Source organism: Panthera pardus, unplaced genomic scaffold (genome assembly GCF_024362965.1).
Source record: "Panthera pardus isolate Hobbes unplaced genomic scaffold, ASM2436296v1 HiC_scaffold_21, whole genome shotgun sequence".
NCBI lineage: Eukaryota > Metazoa > Chordata > Mammalia > Carnivora > Felidae > Panthera > Panthera pardus.
The window spans coordinates 43,327,261-43,351,133 of NW_026526777.1; the positions used below are offsets into that span (position 1 = coordinate 43,327,261).

The 23,873-nt window shown below is 39.3% G+C and overlaps 1 protein-coding gene across 3 annotated transcripts in view; it reads left to right on the forward strand.

The window, feature by feature from the left end:
- Positions 1-23,873, forward strand: part of RGSL1 (regulator of G protein signaling like 1) — a 115,938-nt gene that overhangs the window by 80,614 nt on the left and 11,451 nt on the right. For all 3 annotated transcript variants that reach the window (XM_019427718.2, XM_019427708.2, XM_053909175.1), the window contains 3 exons: positions 103-214; positions 2,473-2,602; positions 15,446-15,620. In XM_019427718.2, coding sequence (XP_019283263.1) covers positions 103-214; positions 2,473-2,602; positions 15,446-15,620 — 417 coding nt within the window. The remainder of the gene's footprint in view (positions 1-102; positions 215-2,472; positions 2,603-15,445; positions 15,621-23,873) is intronic.

Genomic DNA, 23,873 nt, shown 5'->3' on the forward strand with positions numbered 1-23,873 from the left:
TTTCTCGACTTCCTCCAAAAGCTGACATAGGTTTGCCTTGACTGTTACCTTTTATGTACCAGGTGTTTGCCTTCTTTGATGTCCTTGGTCTCCTTTTGGCAGGTTTAAAGATTACCAAGAGCTGTTCCCACCTTACCCTCAGGAAGGGCAGCATATTGAAGTTCAAACTTCTAGGAAGCCCTCAAAGACAACAACTTACCTACAGGAATCTCAGGTCAGTGAGGAAGACAGTGAAGACAAGACACTGGGAATAAAAAAGCACTGCTTAGGCATTGTCAACCATGCAAAACAGTTTCATTGTTAGCTTATTTATTCACCAAAACAACTACTCTTTTGGATAGGTTTCTTAATTCACATTTACAAAGACGAATTCTGAGGCCCAGAGAAATTGTTACAGTGGGAATTTAAGAAAATCCCTGTCTTCACTCTCTGTGACCAAAACCAACTGAGTGATAGACATAAGGTTTAGATACATGGAGATCAAAATGTCAGTGTTGTTTTTTTTTTAATTTTTAAAGTTTATTTATTTATTTTGAGAGAGAGAGAGAAAGAAGTAGAAGGAAGAGGAGGAGGAGGAGGAAGAGGCAGAGAGAAAGGGAGAGAAAGAATCCCAAGCAAGCTCCATGCTGGGGCTCAAAATCATGAACTGTGAGATCATGACCCGAGCAGAAACCAAGAGTCAGAGGCTTAACTGACTTGAGCCACCCAGGCACCCCCAAAATGTCAGTGTTTTTATTGCTGAAAGCTAGTTTGAAGGACATGGATTGGCTGTGAAGCCAAATGGGTTTAATAATCCTCTGCACCCAAATTAAACTTAGTTACAAGTCCAATCACTGGCAAAATGGAGCAACTCAGGCCTGCATTTACTTGAGTGAACCCCTTATGAGTGACAAAGGGCAAGCCTAAACACAGGTATCCTGCAAACAAGAGACTCCCAGAGAGAGAATGCAGGAGGCTGACAGTAGAACATGTCCATTTTTTTCCTTCCAAACCTATCAATTATTTAACCCATTCTTTCTCCATGGGAGGAGAGCAAAGGGAATTTTTTTCCAGCTTACACAAAAGCACTTTAATTAACAGTATATAATTTTCCAAAATACAGTTTTGTAAGGAAATGGCAATAATACAGTTTTTACAAAGAAGTTTCTCAGTAAATCCCAGAGTACTTCAGACCTCCTCCACTAAGACGCATGCTCCCCGAGACAGGAATGTTATTCAGGAAAGTCTCTTCATATGATTTGAGAAAATATTTATGCTTCCTTTAAATAATCACTTGCTCAATGTGTTGTAGAGTTGATTAGTATCAGAAAAATTTGAGCCCAGCTCCATCTGACTCCAAAAATCGTGCTAAGATTTCTGAAAATAATGCCTAAGCCCATTGATCCTATACTTCAGATATGAAAACTTCTGCTCCTTCCTTTCTCCTCTTTATTTTCTCCATGTATGAGTCAACTCCATGTCAGGATACCATGAATGATCATGTAGGACATTAAAAAGAATATTGCACCCAGGACCAGGAGACTTCGTTTTAATTTCAGGTCTTACAGTTGCTCTTAGATAAGAAAAGATGAAAAGAAACCAACATGGATTTAGTGCCTATTTTGTGCTAAGCACTGTATTAGACTTTACATGTATAATCACTAACCCTCACCACAACCCTGAAGGCTGTTGTTTCTATTTTACACATGGAAACATTAAGACACAGATTGAATTGACCCAAATTACACAATTAGGAAGAAGCTAGACTCCAGATGGAAAATTTCTGATCCCAAATCCAGCCACTACATGGCTCTCTAAAGCCATGCTTACACTGAGGATTCCACTTTGTAGAATGAGACAACTGAACTAGTTGATCAATAAGATCATTTCTGGCTCTAAATATCAATTTGTCAAGGGGTAAATGAATTACAGAATGGTCACTGGGTGTTATGAAACAGATGAGGAATTTATAAAATGCATTTGTGTGTGTGTGTGTGTGTGTGTGTGTGTGTGTGTGGTGTGCGTGTAATTATATTTTTCTCTTTTTAATGATTAGAAATGTTTTTATTCATTTCTTCTTATTTTATTCTTATTTCTTCAACAGTTCAAATCTGCCCAAGCCATTATTCTCTTCTTGTGAGTTTTATTTGTCTCTGACCTCTGTTTTCTTCCTGTTCTTAGCTTTCACACTCTCTCTCCTAATCATGGCATCTTAAATCTTACCATTGAAAAATGGTGGTAGAAGGGGCATTGCCAATGGCCCCATGCCTAGGTAAAGCCAGAACCTTCTACCCACTATCAACTTAATTTAGGGAAGGCTAACAGTTCTCTGACTTGAGTTTCCTCATCTTAAAATTGGAGCTAAAGATGATTTCTTATAAAGGAGGTGTTGTGAGGATTAAATGTAATGAGTGTCAAATTTCTGTCATAGTAAACTTTCGGTGAACAGAAGCTATACTGATGAATGTGGCATACCTCTCTCTCTTTTCCCAGAAAAGAGGCTGGCTGAAAATGATTAGCTTTATTAAGAGCTTTTGCAAGTACCGCAGATTTATGTCTGATCCCAGTAAACGCCACGAATTTGAAGAATATCTTCACCTGGAAGTACAAAATAGCAAGGAAAGTAAGTCACTTCTCTATTTACTGCCTTTCCTGTTGACATTCCATACACAGGGGTTAGCCCAGATAAGAAACTGCAGGGCGGTTGCTGTGTGTCATACCTGTGTTAGTGTGGGGTATAGCAAGAACTCCAGGTCCTGGGTGCAAAGCCAAGCTCACCCCTGCTTAGAGAGGATGTGAGTCCAGTGGCTTCTGCTTACAGAGCCAGCAATGGTGGAGAATGACTAGTCTAAAGCATAGCAAGATCTTACATTTTACAAAACTGTTTGTCTGTAGTATAGATTTATTCAACTACTACATTTATTATTTCATTCACTCATTCATCACTTTTTGAGAATCTACTATGTAGCAGGAACTTTGCCAGGTGCTGGAGATACAGTAGGAAACATGCAGCATATGTCCTCATGGCATTTACAGTCTTGAATGTAAGACAGAAAATAAGAGCCACAGATGTCGGAGCAAGATTTCCTGGGTTTGAATCTGCCATTTTCTAACTGAAGGACCTTGTGAAAGTGGTTTTGTGCCTCTGTTTTTTTTTTTTTTTTTTTTCCATCTGTAGAATGGTAATAATAATGGTGCTTTTCTCATAAGATTATTGTGGAGATTAAGTGAGTTAATACATATAAAATATCTTTACCCATTGCTATAAAAGAGTTAACCAGTGTATTGCTATTATTATGTAGTGAGTGATCCCAAAGATAATTTCAAGGAGACCCTAGTTACTCAAAGGGTAGGATCAGGGAAGACTTCTCCTAGAAAATCACATGAATTTGTCTTCAGGAATGAGCAAGTTAGACAAAATAGGAGGGGAGAAATTTCTAGGTCTACATAGGATCCTAAAATAAGAAAGAGGATGGCACATTGCAGGAACTGCAATCAGGCCAGATGGATGGGAGATTAATAAGATGCCAAAAGTGCCTGAGATAATATTGGAGGAACTAATGACAAATTTCATCTCTTTTGATGACTTGAGTTGTTCCAATTGTCACTGTAACAAATAATACTGCAAAACATACATACTTTGCAATTGTGTTATTTCTATGAAATAAACTCCTTAAAATGGGAGAAATGGGAAAATGGTTAAAAATAGTTAAATTTCAGTCCTTTAATAACATCACACTAAATAAATTCTCACCAACAGTATAAATGAATGCCACATTGTCACTAACATGGGGTATTATGCATTTTTTAAAAAACTGCCAATCCAGTAAATGAAAAATAATGTGCCATTCTTATGTATATTTCTTTAGTAATCGAGCACTTTTATTTATTGGTCATTTGTATTCTTTTTTGAATTGTTTATGTCCTTTGTCTATTTTTCTATTGGAATTGTTAAATATTATTTTATTTTCTAATTTGCAAAAGTTTTTGTATGTATGTTTTACGAACTGCTTCACATTTAGGATTTTAGAGTAGTTCCAGCTCTTTTGTTTCTTCTTTTAAATAAAATTAGTTCAAACCTGTATGCCCCAGAATGATAGGAAGTCCCATGTCACCCCCCCTTTAATTTCCCATATCCTTAGTATTGTATGAGAGAGCCCAAGAAGAGTGCTTCTGTAGCTCAGTGGGAGATCTACCGGCCAGTAGTCTCCTTCCTATCACTATCATTTAGCCTTTTCTGGGACTGTTATATCCTTCAATCAATGACCCATTTATCATTACAAAAAACACTTTCTTGGGAGAGAAGGGGCCAACATGGCAGAGAAGTAGGGGGATCAGAACTTCCCTAGTCTCTCAAACAAAGAAGTGTTGAAGCCAAAGGATTTTGAACCCCAAGAGCCCGGGGAAGAAAGGAGACAGTCGTGCTTCCAGGGACCCACCGGGACAACCTGATGGGCCATAGGAGCATGATTGGAACTGGGAGAGATAAAAGGAATGGAGGGGAGGATCCCCTCCTTCAGAGAGACAAAGGGAACAGAAAGAGAGGCTGGTGAAGCATAGGACTATATCTGGCCACAGAAAAACCTTGAACTAGGAGGGAGAAATATCCAATTTCTAACTGTGGGGCTTTCTCCAGACTGGGACCGGCTGCCCAGATCACGCACCTGGGCAGGAGGGGAGCCAGTCCGCGGCTTGGTGGCTAGGTCAGGGGTGCAGTTCGCAGTAGGAGAAAGCAATTCCTTTCCTAGAGTGTTGTGGGACAGGACAACGCCTGCCTGTGCTTGCCAGCAGGGGGCCACTTATCTGAGGGTGCAGAGCAGAGCTTCCCCAGTACCAGGACTCCGCACCTCCCCTGTACCAGGATGCACTGAGCGAGAATTTGAATCCCAGTCAAGCGCCAGGCATGGGAATCACAGGAGAGGACCCAAATAGATAAGATCATGAATGAAAATGGAATTATTACAACCAATCCCTCAGAAACACTTATCAGAAGCAATTATCAGGGAATGCTATGAAAAATTATATGCCAATAAACTGGACAACCTGGAAGAAATGGACATATTCCTAAACACTCACACACTACCAAAACTCAAAAGGGGAGAAATAGAAAATTTGAACAGACCCATAACTAGCGAAGAAATTGAACCAGTTATCAAAAGTCTCCCAACAAATAAGAGTCCTGGATCAGATGGCTTCCCTGGGGAATTCTACCAGGCATTTAAAGCAGAGTTAATATCTATCCTTCTCAAGCTACTCCAAAAAATAGAAATGGAAGGAAAACTTCCAGACTCATTCTATGAAGCCAGTAGTACTTTGATTCACAAACCAGACAGAGACCCCATAAAAAAGGAGAACTACAGGCCAATATCCCTGATGAACATGGATCCAAAATTCTCAACAAGATACTAGCAAATCAAATTCAACAATTATTCACCATGATCTAATAGGATTCATTCCTGGACTACAGGGCTGGTTCAATATTCCCAAATCAATCAATGTGATACATCACATTAATAAAAGAAAGGATAAGAACCACATGATCCTGTCAATAGATGCATAAAAAGCATTTGACAAAATATAGCATCCTTTCTTTTTTTTTTTATTTTTTTTATTTTTTATTTTTTAATATATGAAATTTACTGTCAAATTGGTTTCCATACAACACCCAGTGCTCATCCCAAAAGGTGCCCTCCTCAATACCCATCACCCACCCTGCCCTCCCTCCCACCCTGCCCTCCCTCCCACCCCCCATCAACCCTCAGTTTGTTCTCAGTTTTTAACAGTCTCTTATGCTTTGGCTCTCTCCCACTCTAACCTGTTTTTTTTTTTTTTTTTCCTTCCCCTCCCCCATGGGTCTCTGTCATGTTTCTCAGGATCCACATAAGAGTGAAACCATATGGTATCTGTCTTTCTCTGTATGGCTTATTTCACTTAGCATCACACTCTCCAGTTCCATCCATGTTGCTACAAAAGGCCATATTTCATTTTTTCTCATTGCCACGTAGTATTCCATTGTGTATATAAACCACAATTTCTTTATCCATTCATCAGTTGATGGACATTTAGGCTCTTTCCATAATTTGGCTATTGTTGAGAGTGCCGCTATAAACATTGGGGTACAGGTGCCCCTATGCATCAGTACTCCTGTATCCCTTGGATAAATTCCTAGCAGTGCTATTGCTGGGTCATAGGGTAGGTCTATTTTTAATTTTCTGAGGAACCTCCACACTGCTTTCCAGAGCGGCTGCACCAATTTGCATTCCCACCAACAGTGCAAGAGGGTTCCTGTTTCTCCACATCCTCTCCAGCATCTATAGTCTCCTGATTTCTTCATTTTGGCCACTCTGACTGGCGTGAGGTGGTATCTGAGTGTGGTTTTGATTTGTATTTCCCTGATAAGGAGCGACGTTGAACATCTTTTCATGTGCCTGTTGGCCATCCGGATGTCTTCTTTAGAGAAGTGTCTATTCATGTTTTCTGCCCATTTCTTCACTGGGTTATTTGTTTTTCGGGTGTGGAGTTTGATGAGCTCTTTATAGATTTTGGATACTAGCCCTTTGTCCGATGTGTCATTTGCAAATACCTTTTCCCATTCCGTTGGTTGCCTTTTAGTTTTGTTGGTTGTTTCCTTTGCTGTGCAGAAGCTTTTTATCTTCATAAGGTCCCAGTAATTCACTTTTGCTTTTAATTCCCTTGCCTTTGGGGATGTGCCGAGTAAGAGATTTCTACGGCTGAGGTCAGAGAGGTCTTTTCCTGCTTTCTCCTCTAAGGTTTTGATGGTTTCCTGTCTCACATTCAGGTCCTTTATCCATTTTGAGTTTATTTTTGTGAATGGTGTGAGAAAGTGGTCTAGTTTCAACCTTCTGCATGTTGCTGTCCAGTTCTCCCAGCACCATTTGTTAAAGAGACTGTCTTTTTTCCATTGGATGTTCTTTCCTGCTTTGTCAAAGATGAGTTGGCCATACGTTTGTGGGTCTAGTTCTGGGGTTTCTATTCTATTCCATTGGTCTATGTGTCTGTTTTTATGCCAATACCATGCTGTCTTGATGATGACAGCTTTGTAGTAGAGGCTAAAGTCTGGGATTGTGATGCCTCCTGCTTTGGTCTTCTTCTTCAAAATTACTTTGGCTATTCGGGGCCTTTTGTGGTTCCATATGAATTTTAGGATTGCTTGTTCTAGTTTCGAGAAGAATGCTGGTGCAATTTTGATTGGGATTGCATTGAATGTGTAGATAGCTTTGGGTAGTATTGACATTTTGACAATATTTATTCTTCCAATCCATGAGCAGGGAATGTCTTTCCATTTCTTTATATCTTCTTCAATTACCTGCATAAGCTTTCTATAGTTTTCAGCATACAGATCTTTTACATCTTTGGTTAGATTTATTCCTAGGTATTTTATGCTTCTTGGTGCAATTGTGAATGGGATCAGTTTCTTCATTTGTCTTTCTGTTGCTTCATTGTTAGTGTATAAGAATGCAACTGATTTCTGCACATTGATTTTGTATCCTGCAACTTTGCTGAATTCATGTATCAGTTCTAGCAGACTTTTGGTGGAGTCTATCGGATTTTCCATGTATAATATCATGTCATCTGCAAAAAGCGAAAGCTTGACTTCATCTTTGCCAATTTGATGCCTTTGATTTCCTTTTGTTGTCTGATTGCTGATGCTAGAACTTCCAGCAGTATATTAAACAACAGCGGTGACAGTGGGCATCCCGGTCGTGTTCCTGATCTCAGGGAAAAAGCTCTCAGTTTTTCCCCGTTGAGGATGATGTTAGCTGTGGGCTTTTCATAAATGGCCTTTATGATCTTTAAGTATGTTCCTTCTATCCCGACTTTCTCAAGGGTTTTTATTAAGAAAGGGTGCTGGATTTTGTCAAAGGCCTTTTCTGCATCGATTGACAGGATCATATGGTTCTTCTCTTTTTTTTTGTTAATGTGATGTATCACGTTGATCGATTTGCGAATGTTGAACCAGCCCTGCATCCCAGGAATGAATCCCACTTGATCATGGTGAATAATTCTTTTTATATGCCGTTGAATTCGATTTGCTAGTATCTTATTGAGAATTTTTGCGTCCATATTCATCAGGGATATTGGCCTGTAGTTCTCTTTTTTTACTGGGTCTCTGTCTGGTTTAGGAATCAAAGTAATACTGGCTTCATAGAATGAGTCTGGAAGTTTTCCTTCCCTTTCTATTTCTTGGAATAGCTTGAGAAGGATAGGTATTATCTCTGCTTTAAATGTCTGGTAGAACTCCCCTGGGAAGCCATCTGGTCCTGGACTCTTATTTGTTGGGAGATTTTTGATAACCGATTCAATTTCTTCGCTGGTTATGGGTCTGTTCAAGCTTTCTATTTCCTCCTGATTGAGTTTTGGAAGAGTGTGGGTGTTTAGAAATTTGTCCATTTCTTCCAGGTTGTCCAATTTGTTGGCATATAATTTTTCATAGTATTCCCTGATAATTGTTTGTATCTCTGAGGGATCGGTTGTAATCATTCCATTTTCATTCATGATTTTATGTATTTGGGTCATCTCCCTTTTCTTTTTGAGAAGCCTGGCTAGAGGTTTGTCAATTTTGTTTATTTTTTCAAAAAACCAACTCTTGGTTTCGTTGATCTGCTCTACCGTTTTTTTAGATTCTATATTGTTTATTTCTGCTCTGATCTTTATTATTTCTCTTCTTCTGCTGGGTTTAGGCTGCCTTTGCTGTTCTGCTTCTAGTTCCTTTAGGTGTGCTGTTAGATTTTGTATTTGGGATTTTTCTTGTTTCTTGAGATAGGCCTGGATTGCAATGTATTTTCCTCTCAGGACTGCCTTCGCTGCATCCCAAAGCGTTTGGATTGTTGTATTTTCATTTTCGTTTGTTTCCATGTATATTTTAATTTCTTCTCTAATTGCCTGGTTGACCCACTCATTCGTTAGTAGGGTGTTCTTTAACCTCCATGCTTTTGGAGGTTTTCCAGACTTTTTCCTGTGGTTGATTTCAAGCTTCATAGCATTGTGGTCTGAAAGTATGCATGGTGTAATTTCAATTCTTGTAAACTTATGAAGGGCTGTTTTGTGACCCAGTATATGATCTATCTTGGAGAATGTTCCATGTGCACTCGAGAAGAAAGTATATTCTGTTGCTTTGGGATGCAGAGTTCTAAATATATCTGTCAAGTCCATCTGATCCAATGTATCATTCAGGGCCCTTGTTTCTTTATTGACTGTGTGTCTAGATGATCTATCCATTTCTGTAAGTGGGGTGTTAAAGTCCCCTGCAATGACCACATTCTTATCAATAAGGTTGCTTATGTTTATGAGTAATTGTTTTATATATCTGGGGGCTCGGGTATTTGGCGCATAGACATTTATAATAGTTAGCTCTTCCTGGTGGATAGACCCTGTGATTATTATATAATGCCCTTCTTCATCTCTTGTTACAGCCTTTAATTTAAAGTCTAGTTTGTCTGATATAAGTATGGCTACTCCAGCTTTCTTTTGGCTTCCAGGAGCATGATAAATAGTTCTCCATCCCCTCACTCTCAATCTAAAGGTGTCCTCAGATCTAAAATGAGTCTCTTGTAGACAGCAAATAGATGGGTCTTGTTTTTTTATCCATTCTGATACCCTATGTCTTTTAGTTGGCGCATTTAATCCATTTACATTCAGTGTTATTATAGAAAGATATGGGTTTAGAGTCATTGTGATGTCTGTATGTTTTATGCTTGTAGTGATGTCTCTGGTACTTTGTCTCACAGGATCCCCCTTAGGATCTCTTGTAGGGCTGGTTTCGTGGTGACAAATTCCTTCAGTTTTTGTTTGTTTGGGAAGACCTTTATCTCTCCTTCTATTCTAAATGACAGACTTGCTGGATAAAGGATTCTCGGCTGCATATTTTTTCTGTTTAGCACACTGAAGATATTGTGCCAAGCCTTTCTGGCCTGCCAAGTTTCAAAGGAGAGATCAGTCACGAGTCTTATAGGTCTCCCTTTATATGTGAGGGCACGTTTATCCCTTGCTGCTTTCAGAATTTTCTCTTTATCCTTGTATTTTGCCAGTTTCACTATGATATGTCGTGCAGAAGATCGATTCAAGTTACGTCTGAAGGGAGTTCTCTGTGCCTCTTGGATTTCAATGCCTTTTTCCTTCCCCAGATCAGGGAAGTTCTCAGCTATAATTTCTTCAAGTACCCCTTCAGCACCTTTCCCTCTCTCTTCCTCCTCTGGGATACCAATTATGCGTATATTATTTTTTTTTAGTGTATCACTTAGTTCTCTAATTTTCCCCTCATACTCCTGGATTTTTTTATCTCTCTTTCTTTCAGCTTCCTCTTTCTCCATAACTTTATCTTCTAGTTCACCTATTCTCTCCTCTGCCTCTTCAAGCCGAGCCGTCGTGGATTCCATTTTATTTTGCATTTCGTTTAAAGCGTTTTTCAACTCCTCGTGACTGTTCCTTAGTCCCTCGATCTTTGTGGCAAGAGATTCTCTGCTGTCCTGTATACTGTTTTCAAGCCCAGCGATTAATTTTATGACTATTATTCTAAATTCACTTTCTGTTATATTATTTAAATCCTTTTTGATCAGTTCATTAGCTGTTGTTATTTCCTGGAGATTCTTCTGAGGGGAATTCTTCCGTTTGGTCATTTTGGAGAGTCCCTGGCGTGGTGAGGACCTGCAGTGCACTTCCCCTGTGCTGTGGTGTATAACTGGAGTTAGTGGGCGGGGCCGCAGTCCGACCCGATGTCTGCCCCCAGCCCACTGCTGGGGCCACAGTCAGACTGGTGTGTGCCTTCTCTTCCCCTCTCCTAGGGGTGGGATTACTGTGGGGTGGCGTGTCCCGTCTGGGCTACTTGCACACTGCCAGGCTTGTGTTGCTGGGGATCTGGCGTATTAGCTGGGGTGGGTAGGCAAGGTGCACGGGGGCTGGAGGGGCAGGCTTAGCTCGCTTCTCCTTAGGTGATCCACTTCAGGAGGAGCCCTGTGGCAGCGGGAGGGAGTCAGATCCGCTGCCGGAGGTTTGGTTCCACAGAAGCACAGAGTTGGGTGTTTGCGCGGAGCGAGCAAGTTCCCTGGCAGGAACTGGTTCCCTTTGGGATTTTGGCTGGGGGATGGGCGGGGGAGATGGCGCTGGCGCCTTTGTTCCCCGCCAAGCTGAGCTCTGCCGTCCTGGGGCTCAGCAGCTCTCCCTCCCTTTGTCCTCCAGCCTTCCCGCTTTCCGAGCAGAGCTGTTAACTTATGACCTCCCAGACGCTAAGTCGCGCTTGCTGTCGGAACACAGTCCGTCCGGCCCCTCCGCTTTTGCCAGCCAGACTCGGGGGCTCTGCTTGGCCGGTGAGCCGCCCCTCCGCCCCGGCTCCCTCCCGCCAGTCCGTGGAGCGCGCACCGCCTCGCCGCCCTTCCTACCCTCTTCCGTGGGCCTCTAGTCTGCGCTTGATTCCGGAGACTCCCTTCTGCTAATCCTCTGGCGGTTTTCTGGGTTCTTTAGGCAGGTGTAGGTGGAATCTAAGTGATCGGCAGGACGTGCTGTGAGCCCCGCGTCCTCCTACACCGCCATCTTCCGGAACCTTCTATAGCATCCTTTCTTAATAAAAACCCTCAAGAAAGTCTGGATAGAAGGAACATACTTAAACATCATAAAAACCATATATGAAAAGCCCACAGCTAATATCATCCTCAATGGGGAAAAACTGAGAGCTTTCTCCCTGAGATCAGGAACATGACAGGGATGTCCACTCTCACCACTGTTGTTTAACATAGTGTTGGAAGTTCTAGCATCAGCAACCGACAACAAAATGAAATAAAGGGCATAAAAATTGGCAAAGAAGAAGTAAAACTTTCACTTTTCACAGATGACATGATACTCCATTTGGAAAACCCAAAAGACTGCACCAAAAGACTGCTAGAACTAATATATGAATTCAGCAAAGTCATACGGTACAAAATCAATCTACAGAAATTGGTTACATTTTTATACACCAATAATGAAGCAACAGAAAGAGAAATAAAGAAACTTATTCCATTTACAATTGCACCAAGAAACATGAAATACCTAGGAATAATCACAACCAAAGATGTAAAATATCTGTCAGCTGAAAACTATAGAAAGCTTATGAAGGAAATTGAAGAAGACACAAAGAAATGGAAAAACATTCCATGCTCATGAACTGGAAGAATAAATATGATTAAAATGTCAATACTACCCAAAACAATCTACACATTCAGTACAATCCCGATCAAAATTGCACTAGCTATCTTCTCAAAGCTAGAACAAACCTAAAATTTGTATGGAACCACAAAAGATCCTGACTAGCCAAAGTAATATTGAATAAGAAAACCAAAGTGGGATGCATCACAGTCCCAGACTTTAGCCTCTACTACAAAGCTGTAATCATCAAGACAGTATGGTATTGGCACAAAGCAGACACGTAGACCAATGGAATAGAATAGAGAACCCAGAAATGGACCCACAAATGTATGGCCAACTAATCTTTGACAAAGCAGGAAAGAATATCCAATGGAAAAAAGACAGTCTCTTTAGCAAATGGTGCTGGGAGAACTGGACAGCAACATGCAGAAGAATGAAACTAGACCACTTTCTTACACCATACACAAAAGTAAACTCAAAATGGATAAAGGACCTGAATGTGAGACAGGAAACCATCAAAACCCTAGAGGAGAAAGCAGGCAACAACCTCTTTGACCTCAGCTGCAGCAATTTCTTACTTGACACATCTCCAAAGGCAAGGGAATTAAAAGCAAAAATGAACTACTTGGAACTAATCAAGATAAAAAGCTTCTTCACTGCAAAGAAAACAATCAACAAAATTAAAAGGCAACCAACAGAATGGGCGAAGATATATGCAAATGACATATCAGATAAAGGGCTAGTATCCAAAATCTATAAAGAACTTATCAAACTCAACACATGAAAAATAAATGATCCAGTGAAGAAATGGGCAGAAGACATGAATAGACACTTTTCCAAAGAAGACATCCAGATGGCCAACAGATATATGAAATGATGCTCAACGTCACTCATCATCAGGGAAATACAAATCAAAGCCACACTGAAATATCATCTCACACTGGTCAGAGTGACTAAAACAAACAAATCAGGAAACTGTAGATCCTGGTGAGGATGTGGAGAAATGGGAACACTCTTGCACTGTTGGTGGGAATGCAAATTGGTGCAGCCACTCTGGAAAACAGTGTGGAAGTTCCTCAAAAAATTAAAAATAGAACCACCCTTTGACTCAGCAATAGCACTGCTAGGAATTTACTCAAGGAATACAGGATTACTGATCCATAGGGGCACATATACCCCAATGTTTATAGCAGCTCTTTCAACAATAGCCAAATTATGAAAAGAGCCTAAGTGTCCATCAATTGATGAATGGATAAAGAAGATGTGGCTTATATATAAAATGGAATACTGCTTAGAAATGAGAAAGAATGAAATCCGTCCATTTGCAGCAATGTGGATGGAACTGGTGAAATAAGTCAATCAGAGAAAGACAGATATCATATGTTTTCACTCATATACGAATCTTGAGAAACTTAACAGAAGTCCATGAGGGAAGGGAAGGGGGAAAAAAGTTACAGAGAGGGAGGGAGGCAAACCATAAGAGACTCTTAAATACAGAGAACAAACTGAGAGTTGATGGGGGGTGGAGAGGGGAAAGTGGGTGATGGGCATTGAGGAGGGCACTTGTTGGAATGAGCACTGGGTGCTCATTTGACAATAAGTTATATTTTTAAAAAACCCTTTCTTTACCCTTGGTAATACTCTTTTCTCCGAAATCTACTTTGATATTAAAATAGGCACTCCAGCTTTCTTTTTATTAGTGTTAGCAATATTGTATTTTCCCATTGTTTTATTTATAACCTAGTTATTCCCTACATTTAAAGTGCTCTTTTGGGGGGCCTGGGGGGCTCAGTTGGTTAAACATCCAACTTTGGCTCAGGTCACGATCTCACGGCTCATGAGTTCAAACCCGGCATCTGGCTCTGTGCTGGTAGTGTGGAGCCTGGAGCCCACTTTGAGTTCTGTATCTCCCTCTCTCTGCCCCTCCCCTTCTCTGTCTCTCTCTGTCTCTCTCTGTTTCTCTCTCTCTCAAAAATAAATAAACATTAAAAACATTAAAAAAATAAATTGCTCTTCTGGTAGCCAGTATAGAGTTGGGTCTTGCTTTGAAAAAAAATAATCCAACATGACAATCTTAATCCAATTGAAAGTCAACTGTCAAATATTCAGGGCATTTTGTGAGCCATCAATAGCTTGAAATCAACTATGATAGAAGTATTTATTATAGAAATCAGCAAATGTTACAAATCAGATCTCCCCTTCCCTACCAGAGTTGGTTTATAAGTATATCACTGCTCCCAGATTTCTTGAGTGAATTTAGCACCCTCTCTTCCTAAAATCTCTGACCACCACACCAACTTTCCTGTTCTGACTTTTTTTCCCCCTTCAAACTCAACTCTAAGAGATACAGATTGTAAGATAGAAGGAGTAGCTTTTTGTTTTAGTTGGTACTATAACCCTAGGACCTAGCACAGTGTCTGGAACATAATAGGTGTTAGCTATTTATTGATGTTGTAGTACCCTCCCATCTTATATGTAACACTGCTCCAAAAGGAATCCCACTTATGCCATAGGAAGCACCACACCCACATCAATGATTTTTGAACAGATATCCACAATATTGGATTTTACAGGAAAAATAGTAAATCCTAGAGCTGGATTAGACAATTTTCTTAACCCCAGCCAGTCAATTAACTAGGGTCTACATGCCAAATACAGCCCCAAATCCCTATGAATGGACTTCTTTAGATATATCCTAGTCAAGAAACTTTCTAAAATAAGTTTTTTTTTTTTTTGAGACACAATCCAAACCTTCTAGAATCTTCTATGTTCATCTTTACTCATTCCTGTCTGTTTTCTACTCTGGTGCCCTTATCTCTGTTTCTTTAATAAATTTCTTTACTCTTGATGTTTGGCTTTTTTGTTGTGCTGCTTCCCCAGTTTACTTCTAAATTACTTCCCTGATAAACCTTGAATAAGCATCATCAGAATCACAGACTCCATTTTGAAGGTCACATCTGTATATTCACTTTCTGCAGAAATGTTAGGGATTAGCATAACTACAGTGCAATCATATTTCTACGAAACAAGCACCAGGAAAACACAGTTGTTTTGTGCTTTCAGTACACAGTGATTTGTGCGTGTGTGTGTGTGCGTGCGTGCGTGTGTGTGTATGTTGTCATGCCATCTGAGCGTATGGCTTTTTCAGCAGTACTTCAAGTCAAAGTAAAAAGTTGAGCCCAAGGGTAGGTAGGAAATCACTCTTTCAATAGGCTCAAAGATGGGTCCGGTTTCCTTTCTTCATCTTAGTTATGTCCAAGTTGGAGGCTTCAAGTTTATGAGTGACTTGATCAAATTAGATTTTAATTCTTTCCTGCTTCTCTCTCAGATTTCTCCACATCACCAAATGTATCAGGACGACCAACTGCAAATGTCGCAAACGTCCGGAGTACAGACCTTGAGAATGAAGATATAATCCTTATGAAGCGTCGTATATTTGGCCACAGGATTATCGTTGTCAACTTTGCGATCAATGATTTATATTTTTTTTCTGAAATGGAGAAGTAAGTTTCCCATCTCTCCCTGTCATGGCTTTCCAAACTTAGTACCATCCAGCAAAGACTGGAGTGGTCTACAAATGGTACCGTGATTTCAAACCTGCCAAGCAGGAATCTCCAACTGAAAATCTCACCGAATTCTGTCACTGTGTCAATTTCTGACATTCTTCCCTTTGGGTACTAGAAGCTCCTCAGTATTGAAAGAGTACTTACTTATACCAAGGAAGTGAAGCACTTTTTTTCTATTATTTGTTAATATGATAGAAGTTCTCTTACGTAGCACCACAGGGCCAATAGTTCTTTAGTTAGAGCAAAGAATTATAATAAAACTTGTGTGTGTCTGTATGTGTGTGCATGAAATTAATATATGTATAATATATTAATTATATATAATATATATTAAATATATATATTATCCCTTGCTTTATTCATCCATCTTATGAAAAAAGCAAGTAGTAGGAACAAACTGGAGGTCATTCCATTACATCTTTTGGTGAGTTATGTAAATCAAAACATCTTTCTAGTCTAGGTCAGATTATTCTTACCTGTTGTTCAGTGCCATTTCTACTTAGAAATGTTTTTTTAAATTTATTTTTTAAAATTTACATCCAGTTAGTTAGCATATAGTGCAACAATGATTTCAGGAGTAGATTCCTTAGTGCCCCTTATCCATTTAGCCCATCCCCCCTCCCACAACCCCTCCAGCAAACCTCTGTTTATTCTCCATATTTAAGAGACCCTTGTGTTTTTGTCCCCCTCCTTGTTTTTATATTATTTTTGCTTCTCTTTCCTTATGTTCACCTGTTTTGTATCTTAAAGCCATCATATGAGTGAAGTCATATGATATTTGTCTTTCTCTGACTAATTTCACTTAGCATAATACCTTCTAGTTCCATCCACGTAGTTGCAAATGGCAAGATTTCATTCTTTTTGATTGCTGAGTAATACTCCATTGTATACATATACCACGTCTCCTTTATCCATTCATACATCAATGGGCATTTGGGCTCTTTCCATACTTTGGCTATTGTGGCTAGTACTGCTATAAACATTGGGGTGCATGTGTCCCTTCAAAACAGCACACCTGTATCCCTTGGATAAATACCTAGTAGTGCAATTGCTGGGTCGTAGGGTAGTTCTATTTTTAATTTTTTTGAGGAACTTCCATACTGTTTTCCAGAGTGGCTCCACCAGCTTGCATTCCAACCAACAATGCAAAAGAGATCCTCTTTCTCCACATTCTCAACAACATCTGTTGTTAATGTTAGCCATTCTGACAGGTGTGAGGTGGTATCTCATTGTGGTTTTGATTTGTATTTCCTTGATGATGAGTGATGTTAAGCATGTTTTCATGTGTCGGTTGGCCATCTGGATGTCTTCTTTGGAGAAGTGTCTATTCATGTCTTTTGCCCATTTCTTCACTGGATTTTTGCTTTTTGGATGTTGAGTTTGAGAAGTTCTTTATAGATTTTGGATACTAGTCCTTTATCTGATATGTTGTTTGCACATATCTTCTCCCATTCTGTCAGTTGCCTTTTAGTTTTGCTGATTGATTCCTTCACTGTGCAGAAGCTTTTTATTTTGATGAGGTCCCAATAGTTTTTTTTTTTTTTTTGGTTTTGTTTCCCTTGCCTCTGTAGATGTGTTGAGTAAGAAGTTGTTGCAGCCAAGGTCAAAGAGGTTTTTGCCTGCTTTCTCCTTGAGGATTTTGATAGCTTCCTGTCTTACTTTTAGGTCTTTCATCCATTTTGAGTTTATTTTTGTGTCTGGTGTAAGAAAGTGGTCCAGGTTCATTCTTCTGCATGTCGCTGTCCAGTTTTCCCAGCACCACTTGCTGAACAGACTGTCTTTATTCCATTGAATATTCTTTCCTGCTTTGTCAAAGAATAGTTGGCCATATGTTTGTGGGTCCATTTCTGGGCTCTCTATTCTGTTCCGTTGATCTGAGTGTCTGTTTTTGTTCCAGTATCATACTGTCTTCATGATTACAGCTTTGTAATATAGCTTGAAGTCTGGGATTGTAATGCCTCCACCTTTGGTTTTCTTTTTCAGGATTGCTTTGGTTATTCGGGTTTTTTTATGGCTCATTACAAATTTTAGGACCCTTTGTTCTAGTTCTGTGAGGAATGCTGCTGTTATTCTTTATAGGAATTGCATTGACTACGTAGACTGCTTTGGTTAGTATTGACATTTTAACAATATTTGTTCTTCCAATCCAGGAGCATGGAATAGTTTTCCATTTTTTGTGTGTCTTCTTCAATTTGTTTCATAAGCTTTCTATAGTTTTCAGTGTATATATTTTTCACTTATTTATTCCTAGATATATTATGGCTTTTGGTGTAGTTGTAAATGGGATCCATTTCTTGATTTCTCTTTCTGTTGCTTCCTTATTAGTGTATCGGAATGCAACCTATTTCTGTGCATTGATTTTATATCCTGAAACTTTGCTGAATTCATGGATCAGTTCTAGCAGTTTTTTGGTGGAATCTTTTGGATTTTCCATATAGAGTATCATGTCATCTGTGAAGAGTGAAAGGTTGGCCTCCTCCTGGCTGATTTGGATGCCTTTTATTTCTTTGTGTTGTCTGATTGCTGAGGCTAAGACTTCCAATACTATGTTGAATAACAGTGGCGAGATCGGACATCCCCATCTTGTTCCTGACCTTAGGGGGAAAGCTCTCATTTTTTTCCCATTGAGAATGATATTAGTGTTGGGTCTTTCATACATGGCTTTTATGATCTTGAGGTATGATCCTTCTATCCCTACTTTCTTAAGGGTTTTTATCAAGAAAGGATGCTGTCTTTTGTCAAATGCTTCCTCTATATCTATTGAGAGGATCATGTGGTTCTTGTCCTTTCTTTTATTAATGTGATGTATCTTATCGATTGTTTTGCAAATATTGAACCAGCCCTGCATCCCAGGTATAAATCCCACTTGGTCATGGTGAATAATTTTTTTAAGGAATTGTTGGATCTGGTTGGCTAATATCTTGTTGACGATTTTTGCATCCATGTTCATCGGGGAAATTGGTCTGTAGTTCTCCTTTTTAGTGGGGTCTTTGCCTGATTTTGGAATCAAGGCCATGCTGGCTTCATAGAAAGAGTTTGGAAGTTTTCCTTCCATTTGTATTTTTTGGAACAGCTTCAAAAGAATAGGTGTTAACTCTTTTTTAAATGTTGGTAGAATTTCCCCGGAAAGCCATCTAGCCCTGGACTCTTGCTTTTTGGGAAATGTTTGATTACTAATTCGATTTCTTTACTGGTTATGGGTCCATTCATATTTTCTATTTCTTCCTGTTTCAGTTTTGGTAGTTTATATGTTTCTAGGAATTTGTCCATTTTTTCTAGACTGCCCATTTTATTGGCATATAATTGCTCATAATATTCTCTTATTATTGTTTTTATTTCTGCTGTGTTGGTTGTGATCTCTCCTCTTTCATTCTTGATTTTACTTATTTGGGTGCTTTCCTTTTTCTTTTTGGCTAGGGGTTTACCAATTTTGTTAATTCTTTCAAAGAACCAGCTTCTTGTTTCATTGATCTGTTCTACTGTTTTTTTGTTTGTTTTGTTGTTGGGTTGTTTTGTTGGTTTTTTTTGGGGGGGGGGTTTCTGCTCTAATCTTTATTATTTCCTGTATTCTTCTGGTTTGGGGTTTTATTTGCTGTTCTTTTTCCAGCTCTTTAAGGTGTAAGGTTAGGTTGTGTATGAGACCTTTCTTCCTTCTTTAGGAAAACCTGGATTGCTGTATACTTCCATCTTATGACCACCTTTGCTGCATCCCAGAGGCTTTGGGCTGTGGTGTTATCATTTTCATTGGCTTCCATGTACTTTTTAATTTCCTCTTTAATTTCTCGGTTAGCCCATTCATTCTTTTGTAGGATGGTCTTTACTCTCCAAGTATTTGTTACATTTACAATTTTTTTCTTGTGGTTGATTTTGAGTTTCATAGCATGTGGTCTGAAAATATGCATGGTATGATCTCAATCTTTTTGTACTTGTTGAGGGCTGATTTGTGTCCCAGTATGTGATCTATTCTGGAGAACATTCCATGTGCACTGGAGAAGAATGTGTATTCCACTGCTTTAGGATGAAATGTTCTTAATATATCTGTTAAGTCCATCTGGTCCAGTGTGTCATTCAAAGCCGTTGTTTCCTTATTGATATTTTGTTTAGGTGATCTGCCCATTGTTGTAAGTGGGGTGTTGAAGTCCCCTAGTATTATGGTATTATTATCAACGAGTTTCTTTATGTTTGTGATTAATTGATTTATATATTTGAGTGCTCTCACACTTGACCACAAATGTTTACAATTGTTGGGTCTTCTTGGTGGATAGACCCCTTAATTATGATAAAATGTCCTTCTTCATCTCTTGTTACAGTCTTTACTTTAAGGTCTAGATTGTATAAGTATGGATACTCTGGCTTTCTTTTGTTGACCATTAGCACGATAGATGGTTCTCCATGCCCTTACTTTCAATCTGAAGGTGTCTTTAGTTCTAAAGTGAGTCTCTTGTAAACAGCATATAGATGGATCTTGTTTTCTTATCCATTCTGTTACCCTATGTCTTTTGATTGGAGCACTTAGTCCACTGACGTTAGAGTTTTTTGCCATATGTTGCCAGTAGAGTCGGAGTTTCTGGTGGTGTTCTCTGGTCCTTTCTAGTCTTTGTTGCTTTTGTTTTGTTTTGCTTTGTTTTATTTTTTCATCTTTTCTCCCTTCAGAGAGTCCCCCTTAAAGTTTCTTGCAGGGCTGGTTTAGTGGTCACAAACTCCTTTCGTTTTTGTTTGGGAAAATTTTAATCTCTCCTATTTTGAATGACAGCCTTGATGGATAAAGAATTCTTGGTTACATATTTTGCATATTCAAAATTGAATATATCCTGCCACTCCTTTCTGACCTGCCAGGTTTCTGTGAATAGGTCTGCTGAAAACCTGATCTGTCTTTCCTTGTAGGTTAAGGACTTTTTTTCCCTTGCTGCTGTATGATTCTCTCCTTGCCTGAATATTTTGTGAATTTGACTATGATATGCCTTGTTGATGGTCGGTTTTTGTTGAATCTTATGGGAGTCCTCCGTGCTTATTGGATTTTAATGTCTGTGTCTGTTCCCAGTTAGGAAAGTTTTCCACTATGATTTGCTCACATAACACTTCTACCCCTTTTTTTCTCTCTTCATCTTCTGGACCCCTATGATTCTGATGTTGTTCCTTTTTAATGAGTCACTGATTTCTCTAAATCTTAAATTGTGCTCTTTTGCTTGAGTCTCCCTTTTTTTCTGCTTCATTATTCTCCATAAGTTTGTCCTCTATATCACTGATTTGCTGCTCTGCCTCATCCATTCTTGCTGCCATGGCAGCCATTCGAGATTGCAGCTCAGTTATATCATTTTTTATTTCATCCTGACTAGATTTTACTTCTTTTATCTCCGCAGAGAGGAATTCTAATCTACTTTAGACCCCAGCTGGTATTCTTTTTATCGTGATTCTAAATCCTGGTTGAGACATATTATTTGTATCTGTATTGACTAAGTCCCTAGCTGTTGTTTCTTCCTGCTCTTTCTTTTGGGGTGAATTCCTTTGTTTCATCATTTGAAGGAAGAAAAGGAATTAATAAGGTAAAAAAAATTAAAATTAAAAAATTAAAAACAACACACACACACACAAATCAATTAAATGGTGCTAGACTCTAGGTGTGTTTTGGCCTGTTTATTGAAAGGAGCTTGGTAGATTAGAGAAAATGGCAGTAAAGGGGGAAAAACAAGAAAAAAAAGGAAAACATTTGAAAATTTGAGAAAATGAATACAATGAAATAGAATAAAATGAAATGATGGAAATAAAATAATTTGAAAAATTTACAAAATGTAAGAAATATAGGAGAAAAATAAAAATAAAATTTTAATAAAAATTGGAAATAAAAATAGATTTTTTCTATTTCTGTATTCAAGAAAAAAAAGAAACAAATAAAAAAAGAAAATTCAATAGATGGACCAGTTAACAGACTGAAATACAATGAAATACGTTTTCCCCTAGAATTCAAACTATGAAACATTTTATAGTCCACAAACTAAGCAGGTGGAGAGATTTGTGGTGTGCCTGAAGAGCGAGGTTGGCCCTGTTGGGTGGGGCTTAGTGTAATGGCTCCATTCTCCACTAGATGGCACAGCTTAGCTTAGTGGATGGATTGTTGTGGTGCTTGTAGGTGTGACTGCGCATGTGAAGGAGGGGTGTCACCCAGCTACCCAGTCTCTAGTATCAGCACTCTGTGCTCCTTCTGCCAGCAATCGCACACCAGTCCTTTGTCTCTGGCTTCCATCCACTCTGCACTTTTACACTGTCTGTGACCAAGCTGTTAGGTTGCCAGGTGGCACCTCCCTCATGAGTTTTATCTCAGATGCAGCTGTGTTTCCCAACCCCTCAATTCTGAGGCCCTTCAACTTTGATCCACTCAGATCCTCTGGGGAAGGGTCTCACCAAGCAATGGCCAGGTGCCAGCCATACCCAGGAACATTCGTGGGACTGTTCTGCTGCCAATGTCCAGAGACTACGCCTGGGTGCCAGCCTGCCCCAGGAAAAGTTCACATGATTGTGTAGCAGCAGTTTTTCATGGACTATGGAAAATCACAATACACATCTGGCACCAGGCTTCACCAGTAACAACCTTGTTCTCTGGGGTCTGCTGGGACTGGGTGACTGCACAGCCATTACCAAATGTCTTTCCATCAGTGGAGCCACTTCTCCTATGTGGCCTGAGGACCTCCCAGACTCTACTCTGCTCCCGGGGATTCACCCTTCCCACCAGAGCACCATCAAGTATTGAGCTGCAGAGTTTCAGACTCTGTGCTCCCCCTGTTTACAGAGTCTTGATGGAATTTAAATCCTTTCCTTTCTCCTTTTTTAGTTCAGTCCCCATGGCTGTTTCCACTTTTCCACTTTCTCTCCAGCTGCTTTTTGGGGGGGCATGTTTTTCCCGTACTCTCCCCCCATCTTCATCCTGTCTCCACAAGCAAAAACAACTCCCTGCCCTCTGTGGCTTCTCTCTCCCCCAGTTCACATCTCTGCACCAAGTACCTGCTGAGCTCTGTGGTTTAGGTTGTGCAGATTTTTGTGTTAATCCTCAAATTAGTTTTCTAGGTGTACAGGAAGGTTTAGTGTTGATCTGGCTCTATTTAATGGACATGAGACACACAAAAAAAAGTCCATGCTTTTCCACCATCTTGGCTCCTCCCCCTCTACTTAGAAATATTCTTAACCAAGTGTGTTTTCATGTGTACAGCTGCCCAATTTGTGGGCCCAGAGCCTGAACTGGCAAAAAAGTCATACTGGAGTAGAGAAGTTAGTCAGTGGTTATCAACCCTGGTGCACATCAGGATTGCTTGAAGCTTATGATTACTGCCAATGCCAAGGTCCCTGAGATTTGGATTTTACTGGTCCAGTGTGGATCTTGGGAAATTGTATTCTCACAAGCTACTCATGTGATTCTGATGTGCAGCATAGTTTAGAACATGGGTCTAGTATCTCCAAAAGACAGTTGATTTAAAATTTCTCTTGAACATTTGCAGAGACAAGCAAGTGACTGTAAGAGGAATAAGAGCCTCCACTTTATTCCTTGTCCTCAAGGGTGGGGACATCTTTGTTACTCAGAAAAAGCATGTTGTTGGAATACTGATTTGAAATTTGGAACACATTTTCCCCATAGAAATGATGTACCACATACATGGTGATTAGATACCTTATGTACTAAAGTAGAATGGCTTGATTGTCTAATAAGTCTATATTTTAGATGTGGTGTGCTTTTTTTTTTGAGAACTGTGTTATAAGTTCTAAACTAATTTAAAAATAAAGACAGAGATGCATAAGTGGTATTTAAGTTGATATAAGTTGGAAGTCCCCTGTACATACATACAGGTCACTTAGTCTTCTATATTACTTCACTCATTGTGTATCATTATTATTGTTTTTGCTTGCCTCTGGTTGATTAGCTTTTTAAAAATGTTTAATTCCAGTATAGTTAACATACAGTATTATATTAGTTTCAGGTGTAGAATATATTGATTAAACAATTCTATACATTATTCAGTGTTCATCATGAGAAGTATACTCTTAATCTCCATCACCTATTTCACCCATCTGCCCACCAGCCTCTCCTCTGGTGACCATCAGTTTATTCTCTATAGTTAAGAGTGCATTTCTTGTTTTTTCCTTTTTTTCTTTGTTTATTTTGTTTCTTAAATTCCACATATGAGTGAAATCATATTGTATTTG